The sequence below is a fragment of the Globicephala melas genome, chromosome 20 (genome assembly GCF_963455315.2).
Source record: "Globicephala melas chromosome 20, mGloMel1.2, whole genome shotgun sequence".
Taxonomy (NCBI): Eukaryota; Metazoa; Chordata; class Mammalia; order Artiodactyla; family Delphinidae; genus Globicephala; species Globicephala melas.
This window is the reverse complement of record NC_083333.1, coordinates 40,631,126-40,648,950: the sequence shown is the minus strand read 5'-3', so window position 1 is coordinate 40,648,950 and position 17,825 is coordinate 40,631,126. Positions and strand designations below refer to the sequence as shown.

Below are 17,825 nucleotides of genomic sequence, written 5' to 3'. Positions count from 1 at the left end.
CAACCAGAGAAGTGAAGGCAGGCTTTTGGCTTGAGTATCTAAGTAAAGCTTTGGTTCCCATTCACTGAGAAATGGGAGGTACAGATTCACGGGAGAAGATAGTGGGGGTTTTTTGAAGGTAGTATTTTGATTCTTTTTTTTTTTAAGAGATGGATGAACATTTTTAAAACTACATGTAGTAAAACTATTAGAAAGTACACTTCAAAGGAATGCAGATGAAAGGAAATGGATGACATGAGACAGCAGTATGTTTTCATTGTTACTATATAGTTTATTTAAACCGAACTGTGATAATACAGAGGAGAGACTGAGGTGGCAGCTGCCCAGAATCTTTGTGGATTACAGATGCAAACTGAGGACAAGTCGATAACAGACAAGTCAGCTGCATAAATACAGAGAATGTCAAGACACAAGACATTTCACAGCTTTTTGCTTGGCGCTTCCATTTTAAACATATGTATGTTACGACTTTACATTTTAAATTACTGCTCCACATATTCTGTAACAATGGCTAAGGATGCAATAGTCCTGTCCCCCTGACATTGGTCTGCAACATGGAACATTTCAGGGGGATACCAAACAAACTCTTAACACACAACATACGAAAAGATCCTAAAAAAAAAATCAGACTAATACAATGCTCTTCAGGTTATATGAGGAGGGCGAAAAGGAAAAACAACATATTAGGGGTCCTTTAAGTGGAGAGTATCTTGAGGTCTTAAAAGTGTCATTCCCTTCCTTCAAGGGGAAAACGTTTTTTTAACTAATGGAAAAAAGAAAGCAACATTGTAACACCCTACAATGAGGAAAAACACTATCCTGACAGTGCTTAGATGCTTCCATATAATAAATACAGCAGGTAGCAAAGCAAATGTTACAAGTATTGGCTGGGTTCTTATTTCTATGCTTATAAAAAAAATATTAAGCTTCTTTGTGTAGACTGAACAGTGTTAGCCTGTGGGTGTTGGTCTTCGGTGCCTGTACACTGGTGGCTGTTTACATTCCAGGCCCACCCTTTAAGCAAGCTCCAGTGCCAGCTGTCTGTGGCTATTTCCCGGGGGTGGGGGGAGGCGTTCTCGTCTTCACTTTACTGTGGCAGGGTTCCTGGCTCCATTACATGCTCATGTGCTCCGGAAGAACGTATGAGATATCATCCCATGGGTGACGATACAGCCCCTGCTTCAGCCTCTTCTGATCGAGATAGTGTCCTAACATGAAGCAAACGCATCTTTTTGTTAAGAGTTGGTGAGTTTTTTAAATTTTGGTGAGGGGGAGGAGATAAGGAAGGGAAATCTTAACTAATACAAAACAAATGGGGAAGGACATCCCGATCCATCCCCCAGGCAGATGCCAGCCTTGGTAAAAGGGAACTATTGGACTTCATTCTGTTTCCCTGGGCTAGCAATCAAACTCATTTCCAAGAACAAAGGAACAAAGATAAAGATAAGGCAGAAGTTTAAGAAAGGAAGGATTCGGAACAATGATTAAGACAAGGTGTCATCTCTCTCCCAGAAACTGGCCACATAGGTTAAGTGGTATACCTGAACCATGGGGTAAAACAAACAAAAACAGAAACAAACAAAAAACACAAAAACAAACACACAGAACTCTTACTGCCAACTCACCAATGAAGCCCATACTCCTCCCCAGCACAAAGATGCCATTGAGGGCTCCAATGTCAATATATTCATCAGCTTCCTCCCTGCAACACACAATCCACTTGTAGTTTTACAGTGGCTCACATGACTGCCCTCCTCCCCAAAGAAAGTACAATTTCTGCCCAGGAATGAGAAGCTAGCTCTCTTTGAACTCAAAGTAGAAAAAAGGGATGTTCTGGATGGTAGGTGTAGAGGCACTTTTTTTCTTCTTTATACCTCTCCATATTTCCTAAATCCTCTCTAATGAGCATGCGTTGCTTTTAGAGTTGGGAGGAAACAAGAAAAATCAGTAGGCATTAGGAAGAAGAATATAGCTGCAAGCTCACCGAGTGAAGGACCCACAGTTTCTGAGCATGTCTACAAATGCAACTCCAATTAAACCGTCTACATTCAGGATAAGGTTTGGTTTCTGGGAAGGCAAAAAAATTCCAAGTATTTATCATTAGTACTCATTTTTGTTCCTCGTAATGTTCCACTATTACCATGACAACTATTACTACGAATTCCTGACCACCATTTAAAAGGCTCCCGCCAAAACATCCCAGTTGATTAGGAGAGACAGTGTCTTACTTAATTCCCAATGTCTAGCAAAGGACCCAACCCCTCGTTGACACTTAGTACGCCTGTTCAACTTAGTTAAACAACAGAAACAAAAGTTTCCAGAAAACCAGGTTCAATTTTAGCTGCACAGTCAAAATGTAACCTGGCTCTCATTTTCCCCGAGAAATTCAGCCAAAACTCTGATTCGGGCATTAGGGACATTTTCTTTTTTACCTTCGAGGTGGTAATCTTCTCTACTTCCAGGGCATAGTCAAGCAGGGGTGTGGCAGGGAAGTGCTGTCTGACGTAATCTTTGAGGATCTGCACGCGCATGTCTGGGTTGTTTATCTAGGAAGTGACCCAAAGTTACAGAGGAACCCACTCTAACACTGCTGTTAAAAGACATGTTCCTGGGAATACCCTGGTGGTCCAGTGGTTAGGACTCTGCGCTTTCATTGCTGGGGCCTGGATCCCTGGTTGGGGAACTAAGATTCTGCATGCTGTGTGGCACGGCCAAAGGGGGAAAAAAAAAAAAGATATGTTCATGCTTGTGTCCCACACAGGTGGACACAACTGTACGTGTCATATCCAGGAGGTGTGTTTCAGGGACTTGATCCACATGTATGATTCCATGCAGCACAGATCACGACACTGCTGTGGGGCTTAAGGTTTTTTGACGTCCTCTCATATCTTATTTGAGCCTCAAAACCACCTGAGATGTGGCGATGTTGGGTAAGTCAGCCATAGGGTCAGGCAGCAGGGCTGGGGCGCCTACCCTCAATGGGAAGTCTGAGGTTCTAGCCGCTAGCCATACTGCCCACCAGCTTGGCAACGTAGTCAAGCTGTAACCAAGTTCTAGGTTTTTAACTAAGCAAGCACGTGTTGGCAGTGGAGCAGCAAAGCATCCCTGAAATTCCAGGAAAACGTCTGGACCTGAGATGAATGGAGATGAACCTTCTGTTCAGAGACCCACACTAATCACCTGTTGGGGGTGGGGGGTGGGTAGTGAGACAGGTTAGGCGCCCGCCAAGTCCCGATACCACAGGGACCTCCTCCCTTGGCCAAGACACGCAAGGTCAGGATGGAGTCCAGGAAGGAAGGCACCCAAAGACTGGGCGTGGCAGCACAGGCCTGCCGCTAGCTGGGGAAGATGCCCTGCGCTGTGCGTGTGCCGTCTGCCTGGGAGGTGGCGATGGCTGAGCCAAGTTCTGTGAGCCCAGATGCAACATCCCTCAGAAGGAACCACCGTCCCTGGTTCAGTCTTTGCCATCCAGCTGCCTCTGGATCTACCCTGAGCTGGCCCAGCACGGGGATGCCTGGATCGCACGCATGACCCTCTTGTATTAATGTGAGTCATACACCCCGCTCAGAGCAGCAGAGTGAGGGCTCTGGAGCTACGGAGCCAAGGACCCCGAGCAGCTCCCCTTCTCTCGTTGCCTTTGATTTCTAAACACAGCTCACACAGGACACACAGAGGACTAGATGCCCTGTGAGAGACTCTATTAATTACTTAGAATAGTCACGCTGGCCTCTCCCAATCGGGCTGGCCCTGATTTTATTACTCTTCCCGCCCCAGTGGTGTCAGGCTTAACCACACTGACTTGCTTTGGCCGATGAAATGTCAGTGAAGAAAAAGGGGCTGTGCAACGTCCAAACAGAAGCTTCAAGAGCTTTCTTGTGGTTCTGCCACAGCTGTTTTCCTTCTGACATGAGACCAGCACCTCCTGGATAGGGGCTGCTCCTTCGGTGGAGATGACAGAGCCGTCACCGTAGCCAACCCACAGTGGATGGAGGATGAGTAAGAAACGAACCTTTGCTGCTGTGAGCCACTGAGATTTTCGGAGTTGTTTGTTACAGCAACCTGCAGCATTATGTAGCCTATGGTGACCAATATGTCCCCTTAACCCTGACCTTAGTCCTTTCTCCTATTAAGATTCACCTGGGAAGCTAAAGTTACCAAGTTTCCAGCTCATTGTATTTTCACACCACAACTGAACACAATAAAAACTGTTTAAGGGCAGTCTGTATTATAATGGAAAAAAAGCTGCCTCGGGCTTCCCTGGTGGCGCAGTCGTTGAGAGTCCGCCTGCCGTTGCAGGGGACACGTGTTCGTGCCCCGGTCCGGGAAGATCCCACATGCTGCGGGGCGGCTGGGCCCGTGAGCCATGGCCACTGAGCCTGAGCATCCGGAGCCTGTGCTCCACAGCGGGAGAGGCCACAGCAGTGAGAGGCCCGCGTACCACAGAAAAAACAAAAAAACCCAGCTGCCTCAGTGCTGGCATCTGTCAACAAAGCTTTTCATGTTGGGAGCCGAGAGCCCGGCTGTGCCCAACTAGATCAGTGCTCTCTCATCCTCATCCACCCTGTAGATCCAGTGCCTTGAGAGCGACAACTTACCGATTTCACTCGGTGACCAATGCCCATGATGAGTTTTCCTTCCTTCTTCATCTTGTTCACAAACTCCATGGGGATGATGCCACTGTCGAAGGCCTTGCTGAACATCTTGGCTGCTGCATCCAGGGCACCCCCAAACCGGTCGCCCTATAGGAGAAGCCAGCCCATGTCGCCCCAAGCTGTCGGAGTCCCCTTCAGCTTCGCAGGCCAATCCGGCGTGCCCCGAACAGCCCCCAGCACGGGGTGTCACACTCCACAGCTCCCTCTACGACCCTCCTGCAGCCAGGCGGCATGATGCTAAAGCCTGGTGTCCCTGCTGTTTACCTCCCAGGATGACGGTACTCACGATGGTGAGCAGTCCCGAGGTGAGGCTGGAAACCAGGTCCTTCCCGGCCCGAGCGCAGATGATGGTGTTGTGAGCCCCAGAGACGGCTGGCCCGTGATCAGCCGTCACCATCAGGCACATCTCAATGAACTGGCAGGAGTACTTGGGCAACCTGGAGGGGGGCGTAAAGGAGTGAAGGGGAGAGGACAGGAGAGCTGGAACAAAGGCAAGAGGCTGAACAGGAGATACGCTGACAAGGCCACGGTCCTCCTGTCTCCCGTCTCCTTGAACAAGTCACTCAAACTCAAGAAAGGCAGCGACCTCCCAGTCCAGGCCTAATACTATCTTACAACTCCAAGGCAGCACCCTCTGATTCCTGAGTGGCTCTGGATGTCGCCCAGATCAAATACTGCTTTTAGAACTGAGGTTAGCAAGCAGGGTTTGAAATCTCTTCTTTAGGCAGTTTTCAGCCTGAGTTGCTGTGACAGGATGTGACCTTTTTTGTGGTTACTGCTCTCCACATGCCAGAGAGGAGGTGAGATCCCTGTCCCTTTCACAGTGCACAGTGATCAGCCTCCCAGCTGATGATTAAGAACAAAGTCTGGGGAATTCCCTGGCGGTCCAGTGGTTAGGACTCCATGCTTTCACTGCCGAGGGCACGGGTTCAATCCCTGGTTGGGGAACTAAGATCCCGCAAGCCGTGCGGCGCAGTCAAAAAAACCCCCCAAAAACAAGATCCCACATGCTGAGCGGTGCAGCCAAAAAAATCCCAAAAAACAAGAAAACAAACAAAAACCAAAGTCTGGAGCCGTGGGGACGCAAGAGCACACACAGTAAAACCTGCTCGGGTGTTACAACCCTTGAACTTTTCCCAAAGGGTCCAAAGCAGGACCAAGACCCATCTCTCTTCAGGTGAGGGCAGGACACAAACCAAGACCTCCACCTGGCTTTCTGCCCAGAGCCACTCCAAGCCAGGGCTCTGTGAACATGTACTCATCGGCCTCCTTGCCCAACTGTCAGTCCCAGGGGAGGGCTAAGCTTGGGAGCTGCAGAGAAAACCAATTTTTTTCTCCATGCAGGCTGATGAGACACAAATTTACAGAGGACACAATACAAGGTACTTTAACTGTGCCAGTTCAGCAACTGCAGCAGGCCTGCACTCCTTAAGCTACTGGACGCCTCTAGACCTCCTTTGCTAACCCCTACCTTTCTCTCAAAGAGGCCTGCATTCAACTCTGGCCCGTTTCTTTAAAAGTTCCCATGGGAAAGGGGCTGATACAAGATCCCTGATGAGGTCATTGCTTTCTACTTCTCTTGGTTAAGGCTGGCCTTTCTGTCCTTGGAAGACCTAGGACCAGCCTTTATCTCTTTTCTCTGACCTTTCAATTGATCTGTGGCCATAAAGAGTGGACCTGGACATGGTCCCCAAGGCTGCCCACTCCCACTCCCTTGTCAGGGGAAGAAAATTAACTCTGAGTCACGGGGCCCTGCCATCTTCTGCCCTCCACGCCTCACCTTTTCTGGAACCAGAGGAGGCCGAGGACCCCGCCGATGCCCATCTCCTCCTTGAAGACCTCAGTGATGGGCATGCCTGCGTAGATGAGCTCCTGGCCTCGCTCATCACAGATGCTGGTCATGAATGAGGCAGGTTTGCGGATCAAGCCCAGCTCCTGAGCAGAGATGGGGGCAGAGGCAAGCAGGGCTGTGGTGACCACAGAGATTTTCCCACAACAGCCCCACTGTCTGTGCCCAGAACCAGTGTCCCAGGCAGGTCTCAAATTCTGGCGGCCAAGCAACGGCTCTCAAAGTCCTCCCAATAAGGAAACGCAAAAGCCCTTTTATTAGATCATGTGGGGCGTAGAAAATAGGAGCAGTCACGCCATGGCACCCGCTCAGCCTGGGCACTGTTGCTGGTCTTTACCAAGCGTTTGCGGGCCCAGGCAGTTCGCTAAGCTGTTGAAATCCAGGGGTTCATTTTAACCTCACAAACAGAGTAACCAGTCCCAGGTCGCCTGGCTAAGAAATGGAAGAATGAATCCCAAGGGACAATTTTTAAAATACTCTACACACAGCTACCAGTCCCCCAGCAAAACAATGAGGCACATGGCTGGGAAAATGGGGAATCCCCTCAACACGTCCTTTCCCTGGGGGAGGGGACTGAGCTCCTGAATCCTCCGTTTCCAGAGTTGGGGCACAACAGGGGTAGCATCAGCTAACTCTGTCCAAGCCCATTTCTTCAATTATCCCTTGTGAACTTAAGAAATGCTTTTAAGTTATGTTTTAATAGAAGCAACATGAATACATCCTCCTTTTAAAAAATCCACACTAGAACAGCTAAAATCATGTTGCCTTTGACCTCCACCCCATCTTGGTTTTCTGCCTTCGTGTTTCTTAGTTTAGTGGACATCTTTCTTGACCTTTCTTTCTCCACTTTTATTTACACGCATAGACACGTGGAGAAGAGACAACGGTGTTTTGCGTGCCTACATTTTTCATAATCGTAATATAAATACTGTCCTATAATGTGCTGGTCACTCAATGAATCTGAGCTCTACACATGTCAGCACATACGTAGATCTAGTTCATTCCTTTTAACTACTGTAGAGTATCCCCTCGTATGACAATCCTACAGGTTGGCCATTCCTCCACTGATGACCATCAACTAGAAAAATATTCTTGAACAAGTGTGTGTACGCAAGCATTTCCTGGAAGGAGCTTTCCAGACTTGGAACGGCCGGGCCATAAGGTAGGAGTGCTGTTAAATTGGATTGACATTACCCAACTGCCTTTCACAAAGGCTGTGTCAATTCCACTCTCGCCACCAATGAATGAATGTAGCAGCCTCCTCACACCCATACAAACAATGTATCAGAGAACTGTTTTTTTTTTCTCTTTGCTGACCTGTAGAGCAAAATTGGTGTCACAGCTTCTACTTTGGTTTTTTTATAGAGTGAAGTTGAGCATCTCTTTATGTTGAAAGGACATCTCCTATCCATTTTTCTAATGGGTACTGGTCTTTTAAAAATTGATTTTCTAGGGACTTCCCTGGTGGCACAGTGGTTAAGAATCCACCTGTCAGTGCAGGGGACACGGGTTCGATCCCTGGTCCAGGAAGACCCCACATGCCGCAGAGCAAGTAAGCCCGTGTGCCACAACTACTAAGCCTGTGCTCTAGAGCCCGCGAGCCACAACTACTGAGCCTGCGCTCTAGAGCCCGCGAGCCACAACTACTGAGCCCGTGTGCCACAACTACTGAAGCCCGCGCGCCTAGAGCCTGTGCTCCACAAGAGAAGCCACCGCAATGAGAAGCTCACACACCGCAACGAAGAGTAGCCCCCGCTCGCCGCAATTAGAGAAAGCCTGCGTGCAGCAATGAAGACCCAACGCAGCCAAAAATAAGTAAATAATTTATAAATTATTTTTTTAAAATTGATTTCTAAGAGTTCTTGTATATAAGGAAATTCCCTCTTTATCTATGCCCCCGCCTTAGACAAGTAGCCTGAAATCTCTTAGCAGGTGCAAACAGCTCTAGAGGACGTCGTCTGTCCCCAGCCCCCGTCCCCAGGTCAGGCCACACAGCTGTGGGAGATACACGCCGCCCCTTGCCCTCCTGGGCCCTGCATTTGTTTCACCTGCTGGTCAAAAGGGGCCACCTCACAAGCTCCAGTGCACCTTGCCCACACAGTCAGGGACACACGTGGCACCTACCCTGGCCCAAGAGTAGTCCATGGGCACCGTCGGAGGCGGCACCTCCTGAGCAGGTATGATGACCCCTCTGGCCACGAGATCCTCGTACACGGACCTGGGAGGCAGGGGAAGGGGAGGAGAAAAGACATCCATGTGGATTTTATTCTTCTGGGCTCTTTAAGCTGCCCCACGAACGGTCCTCCCTCTTACCCCAGAGTTTCCCAGCTCTGTACCCCCTCCTGTCTGCAGTTACCAGGTGGATTCCCGAGAACTAAACGAAAACAGGTTCTAGCCAAGGCCTGCCCCACTGCCTCTGAATGGGGCTTTAGAGAAGGCTGAGAATCTGGAGGCCATGGAAGGCCAGAGGGAAGGAACAGGAAGAGACAATAGCTTATCTAGCAGCTCTTTATCAATTGGTTTGAGATGACATTTTCTAATGTTTCTATGCCCTTCTCTCATTTATGGCCCGCCAACTAGGTAGGCTCAGAAACGGAATGTTTTTAACACCAGTCTGAACGGTGCGTAACTGCTGCTTCTAGAAACAAAACAAAATGAAAGCCAAAAAGAAAGGATTTTGCACCATCCGTAGAGCTGCCTTAGACACCTGAGAGGGTCCAGGAATATCAGACACCTATATTTTGGAGAGGGTGCTGTCCTCGGGAGGGAATGGGAAAGGGACAGGGAGGTGGCATGCTCCACCAGCTCCGCGTACTGGATGATCTCTCCAAGTTCATCGAAGCTCCGGGGCACAAACACTCCAGCCTCCTTCAAAGCCTGGTTTTTGGCTACTGCAGTTTCAGAAGCCTGGTTGGCACAAGCTCCAGCGTGGCCGAACTGTACCTGGAAGGCAAAGGAGAACGGCTTTACCAGGCCTGTTAATCCCCCGAAAGAGAGGACAAAGGCTCCTGGGACCATCGGCACTGATTATAGGCCGGACCCCACTCAGTGCTCTATGTGAATCACTTCAAGCCTCCAGAAGGCTCAATAAATAGGCACGATGGCTGACTCTCATTCACAGATGAGAACCCGAGGCAGCAAGCAGTTCAAGGGCTTACTCAAGGTCACACAGCTGGGGCACTACACCCAGGACACCAAGCCAGGTGCCCAACTCCACAAACACCTTCATCTGGCTTCTCGTGGGGCACTTGTTGGGGTGGGGGTAGGGAGACAGAGAATAGCCATTAGTTTTGAGCAACTGTGCGAAGTTACAAACTGCCAACCTTAGCTAAGCTGAGCTCATAGGCATGATCTGACTGTCCTGCGCATACTTTGTATAAAGGATGTACCCTTATTAAGCAAAACAGAACACCAGAAGGTATCATTAAAAATACAAATGGGACTTCCCTGGTGGCGCAGTGGTTACGAATCCGCCTGCCAATGCAGGGGACACGGGTTCGAGCCCTGGTCCGGGAAGATCCCACATGCCGCGGAACAACTAAGCCCGTGCGCCACAGCTACTGAGCCTGCGTGCCACAACTACTGAAGCCCGCGCGCCTAGTGCCCATGCCCAGCAACAGGAGAAGCCACCACAATGAGAAGCCCGCGCACCGCCACGAAGAGTAACCCCCGTCCGCAACTAGAGAAAGTCTGTGTGCAGCAACGAGTACCCAACGCAGCCAAAAACAAGTAAATAAATTAATTAATAACAACAACAACAACAAATTTCCAGCTTCTTATAAAAAGTCAGATTTTGGGCTTCCCTGGTGGCGCAGTGGTTGAGAGTCCGCCTGCCGATGCAGGGGACGTGGGTTTGTGCCCCAGTCCGGGAGGATCACACGTGCTGCGGAGCGGCTGGGCACGTGAGCCATGGCCGCTGAACCTGCGCGTCCGGAGCCCGTGCTCCGCAACGGGAGAGGCCACAACAGTGAGAGGCCCGAGTACCGCAAAAAAAAAAAAAAAAAAAGTCAGATTTTGCACCATTTGGCCTGTACTGTATTCCTACTTAGCAACGATCACAGGGAGCCAATTAGCTATTGCCCCCTTCCACCTGAGCATGAACTAAGATTAAACTATAAACTCAACAGAATATGGAGGGGTAACTGTTATGGGGAGTGAGAGGGAAGAGAAAACCAATCAGAAGAGCTACGTGTTACCTGTTGTCTCTGATTCAGCAACAAGGAAAAGGAATTAACCTATTGAAACTTGGTATAAAACCCTGATTAGGGCAGGTGTGGTGGGTAATCATAACAATACCTTCCCTGTTTAAATAACACTGTGTCCAGGCACTTTTCTAAGAGCTTTGCAAATGTCATCACTCAGTAGCTATGACTGTTTCCTCTCAACAAGGAAATGGAAGCACAGAGGGGTAGAGTCACTTGCCCAAGGTCACACAGGTAGTACGTGGTAGCATTTGAACCAGGCAATGTGGCCTCTCACTGTGCTCTAGCACGACATATAACAAAAGGGGCTCAAGGGCTTCCCTGGTGGCACAGTGGTTGAGAGTCCGCCTGCCGATGCAGGGGACACGGGTTCGTGCCCCAGTCTAGGAAGATCCCACATGCCGCGGAGCGGCTGGGCCCGTGAGCCATGGCCGCTGAGCCTGCACGTCCGGAGCCTGTGCTCCGCAACGGGAGAGGCCACAACAGTGAGAGGCCCGCGTACCACAAAAACCAAGCAAAAAAAAAATAATAAAACAAAAAAACAAACAAACAAACAAACAAAAAAAACAAAAGGGGCTCAAGTGTTGAAAAGGTTAGGAGCCACTGCTCCAGTTAGCGAGGCTTGAAGACACATGCTTCAAAGTGGGTTCCCAATGCCTTCTTTAGCATTTAATCTGCATGGGTGGATGGGGTGGGAAGGAGGGTCTGTACTCACATAAACTTAGAGAACACTGCGTCCAAGGAAGTTAAGCAAGTGTAACTCAGATTTCTCAAAGCTAACACTAAAGCTTTTAGAAGGGAGAGAGATGATATTGCATGTTCATAATTTACAGGAGCTTCCCGTTGTTTGTTTTTGTTTGGGGGACCACTGCTACAGGACCAGTGTTGTGTGAAAATGCCACCTTACCACTGTCCCCTTGTCTCTACTCCCAGAGCCCAGTTCTCAGTTCAGTTTCCCCGAGGCACTGAACTGAGGATGTTACCTATCTCATCTCCTCTACAGGGCAGAAAGCTCTGCAAAGTCATATGACCTGTTCAAGAAATCAAAAAGCACTTCTTAGCTGGCCTGTCAAGGTACTATTCTACATTTGTATATCCTTGAAACTACACAAAGAAAACTGTTAAAAAAATGAATCACAAAGCAAAACACCTTGAGGACCTGCCCTACCCACAGGGCGATGCTGAGCACCTGGCCAGAAACAGAAGAGCAGGGTCCTTGCCCTCTAGGAGGTGCCCTCGGCATAACGGGAGTGGGGCGGTGGGGGGCTCTTATACAGCAGAGCTGGTGAAGAGAAACCCTGGAGGGAAGGGAGGAATTATTTTTGGCTGTTGTGGTGGAGGGGAGAGCAGCCGTGAAGAAAGAGAATCAGGGGCTTCCCTGGTGGCGCAGTGGTTGCGAGTCCGCCTGCCAATGCAGGGGACACGGGTTCGTGCCCCAGTCCGGGAAGATCCCACATGCCCGCGGAGCGGGTAGGCCCGTGAGCCATGGCCGCTGAGCCTGCGCGTCCGGAGCCTGTGCTCCGCAACTGGAGAGGCCACAACAGTGAGAGGCCCAAGTACGGCAAAAAAAAAAAAAAAAAAGAAAGAGAATCAGGAAGAGCTTCATGGAACAGGTGTGTTGAAGAATGGACATGAGTATTTGCTAAGAACTGTATGTGGCAGACCTTTACAATTACCTTCGTATGTAAGTGAGGCAACAATCCCGAATCATCCCCTTTTTACAGCTCAGGAAACTGAGGTACGGAGAGGCTAAACGACTTGCCCCAGTCACACAGATCCACCAAGAGCTGATTCTCAAGCCTGTGAGAGTGGAGCTCAGCCCTGGACGATGGGCAGGATTCCGTGACCTGCTCCCTCCCGTTTCACTTAGAAAACAGATACACACACGTACACAGTTCATAGTTACACCAGATGGATCCTATGATAAGCATTTATCGCACCCTGCCCCTTCTTAGAGTCAACATAACCTGAACTCTATGTCGACATCTCAAAATGCACCTCATTCTTCTCCTGCCTGCTTTCCAATTACGTGGCCGTGCCGCGAGGACACAGTCCCCTCCCGACCAGCATTTAGGGTGTTTCCTTTTCTTGCCATCCCAACACTGCAGTGAGCATCCTTGTACACATACCTTGAAATATTTTTGCACGCAGACCCACAGAGTAAATTTGCAGGAATGGAACTGCTGGTTCAAAAGAGGTGCATTTTACAACCGGACAAAATACTGCCACTTGGAGGAGGGCAGGACTCTGAAGGGGAAAGGCAAGCAATCCGGGGGAAAGGATAGGGTGACAGGCTAACTCGAAGAATCGAGGGTTTAAGCGTAGGGATTATCATTGCTGCAGGAATCCTTGATGGCCGAGTTTTATTTCATATACACAGAGCAGAGGTCAAGGCCTTACACGCAGAGCCTGCTCAGCCACTGATGAACTGATGGGTGACAGGTGGTGGTTTCCTCGGTTTCCTCCTCACCAGGTGGGCCATCTTCGAGATAGAGGATTGTCTAAGCTGGACTACAGGGGCTGAGGTCTGGCCGATCCCACCCCGCAGGAGTCCGACAGCTCAGAGCTTTTCTATCTAACGTCCACTACAGGCTGTACTTACTTCTGCCCACAGGCACTGTCACGGGCATCCGGTCATGGTAACACATACAGAGGTTTTCTTCTACAGCTTCTCCCCGTGCAGAACTTCCCACCACCGCCCTCCCCAGCTCTGAGCCTAGGGTGTATCCTCTCCCTCCCAGGCCTCCCTCTCGCTCAGCAAATTCCTCCTTATTCCTTAAGGAGCGGTTCCTCTTCTCCAGGAAGCCACCTCAACTCCTCCAGGCAGTAAATTGCTTCTACTCTGAGAAGGGACTCAGAGCCTTGTTCTGGCCTTAATCTGGCTATGAGTTTGTCTCTTCCAACTGGATTTTAGCTTCTAGAGAGCAGGGCCCCAGCTGGACCTTGTAGGAACCAAGCAGGTAATAAACGTTTATCGAAGGAACCAGCTGCTTCATAAGACGACCACACGGCTCCCCGCAGACGCCCCCCCTCTCGGCCTCCCTGCCCAGCAGGGATCTGTCATGGCTATACCTCGGAGGAGAACATGGTGGCACAGGTCCCGATGCACCAGCAGACCACGGGCTTGGTGATGCGGCCCTCCTTGATGCCCCGGCAGATCTTATATTCCTCCGTGCCTCCTATCTGCCAGAGAACAGGGAACAAGAAAAAGCCCCCAAGTCAGTGGAACCCATTCTGAGTTGCACCTAGAGCAGCAGTGCAGCAGGAAATCTGTCCCACATCAGGTAGAGGCCAGGGCCATCAGGTGTCCCGAGTTAGAACTTGGCTAGAAAATGAGGGGACATGGGCTTTGGCCTGGAAGATTGAGATCAGATGCAAGGAAGAATGTTTAAAGGGCAGTGGGTATCCTCGGAGAGTCCCCGGAACTCCCCTTTCCTGATCTAAGGGTATGAGATAATTTAGGACCAGACCTGATCAGGGGCACAAGTAAGAGAGGCTCTTTGACTCCAGCTACCCACTGCCCACCAGGGACAGACTGGGGCCAGCCAGTGAAAGCTTCTCCTCTGCTGGCACTAAAATATCTGTGCCGCTGAGAGGCAAGAACTTCTCTCCTAGGAACAAACATGGCAGTGTTAACCGTGGCAGCCTCTAAGCCCCAGTGTCTAGGGAGCAGGATTACCAGGGACTGCCACTTTCAGTTATAGATAACCAAAATGCATGATTTTTTTAAAAACTAAAATCATCGTTACTTTTATAATCAGAAAAAAATTTTTTTTTACTTTAATAATCAAGTAACCTTTTCTATTTTAATTGAAGCATAGCTGATTTACAGTGTTGTGTCAATCTCCGCTGTAAAACCATTTTTTAAAAATAACTCACCTCTCCAAGAACCACAATCATTTTGACTCCTGGAGTGTCCTGGTAACGTAACACATGATCCATGAACGTTGAGCCGGGGTACCTGGTGAGAGCAGGGAGGATATTCATGAGCAGGAGACTCGGTGAGGTGAGGTGTGTGTACCCGTGTGGGAAGCACACCTGTACTAAGAACACTGTGGGGTTTTTTGTGGGTGTGGATGCCCAGTGAGGGTCCAGAGATGCCTTAGGAATAACGGGGGAGGGGGAGGTAGTAAATGGGGCACAAGGGAAGGGAAGGAAGAGGAATTAGTGAGCCCAGAGAAGTTCATACGGCAGTAAGAGATGCCTCGAGAGCACATGTGGGGTGAGTTTAAAATATGTCCACAAGTTCTTTGAAAAGTGTGGAAACTCATGCCTCTCCTCCTGAATTTGGGTTGAGTTTAATGATTAGCTTCTAAGGAACAAAATATGGAGGAAGTCATTCTGTAACATTGACTTCCAAGGCGGGGTCATAAAAAAATTGCTTCTGTCCAGCGCTCTCCCCTGAATCGCTCGCTCTAGGGGAAGCCAGCCGCCGAGTCTTGAGGACTCTCAGCAGCCTGTGCAGAAGCCCACAGAGAAGAACCACCTGCCGGCCACGTGGATGGGTCACCTCCAGCGTGCCACATCTGACCGCCTCAACAGAGAGCCCACCTGCCAGAACTGCCCAGCTGAGCCCTGAAGCCTAACGCACAAGAACCATGAGGGTACACGTTTATTGTTGTTTGTAGCCACTTTGTTTTGGGGTGACTTTTTTTAATACAAAGCAAAAGATAATTAATACAATGTACCAAGCTATATCCTAGGCGATTGCTAGAAGGTCTATGTATAAACCAAAATATTTTTTTAAATTTTCTACTGTCACATGAGTTTGCAAAAGAGTTGTTTAAGGCCAAGTAAGCTTCAGATCTACAAGGTCCTTGTAGATCTTCGAGTGCTTCTGATATGCTCAGGGGCATTTAAATCCCAAGAGGACAGTATAACTGGCAGCACTGCCCAGACCCGTCTGACCCAGAGCCTTTCGTCAGGGAGCACCTGGGGACTAGGGTCCCAAGGCCACCTCCCTGAAGACCTCTCCCTTCTCACACAGTTGTTCCATTTGAAATGACTTGGCGGAGCCAGAAAGCCTTGACAAGGTGACTCACTCTCCCAACAGCTTTTGCTTCCTGAGCCAAACAGCTGCAGCAGTGACAGCAGTAACGACAGTAAACAGTGATGGCTAACATTTATTATGGTAATAAATACGAAGCATTGCTCGAAGACATTACTCAACTGATGACCTACCGATTACTGTTCCTACTAACAAAAATAATGAGGACACTATCTGCGAAATAATAAGAAGTATGTATGTCTCTGCTCCCAGTTACTGACACGGAGCTCTGAGAACCCTTGTAATCTCCTGAGTGACCAGGGGCGCTAGGAGCATCGTCTGTTCTGATATTTGGTCTTTGACACCGGTTCCTGACACAGCCCTCCTAAAAACTTTGTAATTTCCTTAGTCATGGGGGTGATAGGAGTGTCTTTTGTTCTCATGAGGCAACTCTTGGAGGGCTCCTGCGGTGTGCTCACCAGAGAAGGCAGGGAAGCTCCTCGCACCCAACATGCCTTGCCCTATGCACCTCTTCCATCTGGTTGTTCCTGAGTTGCATCCTTTTGTAATAAGCCGGTAAGCTAGTGAGCAAACTTTTCCTGAGTTCTGTGAGCCCTTCTAGCAAATTATCGAACTCGAGGAGGGGATCATGGGAGCCTCTGATTTATAGCCGGTGGTCAGAAGTACCAGAGGGCTGGACTTGTGACTGACATATGAAGTTGGGGGCACTCCTGTGGGACTGAGCCCTGAACCTGTGGGACCTGACGCTATGATGCCATCTTGAAGTAGAGTGTCAGAACTGAACTGAATTGTAGGACCTCCAGTTGCTATCTGCAGAGAATCAGAGAACTGCTTGGTGTGGGAAAATCTGGCCACATTTGTGGCCAGAAGTATGAGTATGGTAGTGAGTAAAGGAACAGTGTTTCCTTTCACTCTTATTAACTACAACTAGCACTGAGTACTAACTAAGCACAGGCCCTGTGTTAGTCTCACTTAATCCTCCAGCAACCCCAGGAGGTAGAGATTATGACCTTACCCATTTGCTACGTAAGGCTGATGGAGGTCTAGGGAGGGTTGGAAACCTGCCCAGGATTGCCCCCACCCCGCCCCCCCAAACAGGGAAACTGGGATTTGAACCCCCAGGGTCTGATTTCAGAATGAGCCCTGCTAAGCAGTGCACTCTGCTGCCACCCTCCGGCCACAGCTCAGACAACAAAGGGAATTACCCCCAAAGCCCAAACACCTTTTAAAACACCTTCCTGTGTTTTTCTCTGTATTTTCTGATCTTATGCTCATGTTGGTCCTGAGACAGAGAAGAGATGCCCCACTTTATGGACTTAAGAAACATCCCTGTGTGCATGGAGCTCAGCGGCGGGCGGCGAGCAGAGATAGAGGACCTAGCGCCCTGTCCCTCAGCTGATCACCTGTCCCCGCCGATGGCCACGCCCTCGTAGACGCCATCCGTGGTCCGAGAGATGATATTGTTGAGCTCGTTGGACATGCCGCCCGAACGCGAGACATAGGCCACGCTGCCGGGGCGGTACAGCTTGGAGGCCAGGATGTTGTCCAGCATCCCGCCCGTGTTCCCGATCTTAAAGCACCCGGGCTTGATGCCACCAACCTGCAAGGGCGGAAACCGCGGTCAGGGAGGAGGGCGGGCTGATTGACCATAGAGCTCGGGGGGTGGTCACAGAGCCCTGGATTACCCGCCCAGCCCACCCTGGCCAGCACCTGCATGTCGGGGTTCCTGCTGAGGAAGACTCTCTTCTCCCATCAAGAGACATCACACAGAAAAAAGGGAGCCTTATTGGTAAAACGTGGCTTACGACTGCAGATTTGGAGGTGTACACTCAGGGTCAGGTCGCCTCTTCTGCTCCAAAAGGGCAACAGCACCCAGTAAAAGTGTCTGATGCAAGTGTGCACCTCTGCTCAAGATCACCCTCTGTCTCCAAGATGAAAGGTCCCTTGCTTAGCTCAAAAAGCTTACGCTTGAGGACATGGGGAGGGGGAAGGGTAAGCTGGGACGAAGTGAGAGAGCGGCATGGACATATATACACTACTAAACGTAAAACAGACAGCTAGTGGGAAGCAGCCGCGTAGCACAGGGAGATCAGCTCGGTGTTCTGTGACCACCT

The 17,825-nt window shown here is 49.7% G+C and overlaps 1 protein-coding gene across 2 annotated transcripts in view; it reads right to left on the bottom strand.

Moving 5' to 3' along the window:
• Positions 1-248: 248 nt before the first annotated feature.
• The window catches only part of ACLY (ATP citrate lyase), a 42,888-nt gene continuing 25,311 nt past the window's right edge, over positions 249-17,825 (bottom strand). For both annotated transcript variants that reach the window (XM_030840277.3, XM_030840278.3), the window contains 12 exons: positions 17,115-17,311; positions 14,583-14,664; positions 13,776-13,886; positions 9,317-9,444; positions 8,626-8,719; positions 6,433-6,587; positions 4,939-5,089; positions 4,596-4,739; positions 2,433-2,546; positions 1,985-2,067; positions 1,626-1,702; positions 249-1,208 (listed from right to left, as the gene is read on the bottom strand). In XM_030840277.3, the coding sequence (XP_030696137.1) occupies positions 1,114-1,208; positions 1,626-1,702; positions 1,985-2,067; positions 2,433-2,546; positions 4,596-4,739; positions 4,939-5,089; positions 6,433-6,587; positions 8,626-8,719; positions 9,317-9,444; positions 13,776-13,886; positions 14,583-14,664; positions 17,115-17,311 (1,431 nt within the window). In that variant the 3' untranslated portion in view covers positions 249-1,113. The remainder of the gene's footprint in view (positions 1,209-1,625; positions 1,703-1,984; positions 2,068-2,432; positions 2,547-4,595; positions 4,740-4,938; positions 5,090-6,432; positions 6,588-8,625; positions 8,720-9,316; positions 9,445-13,775; positions 13,887-14,582; positions 14,665-17,114; positions 17,312-17,825) is intronic.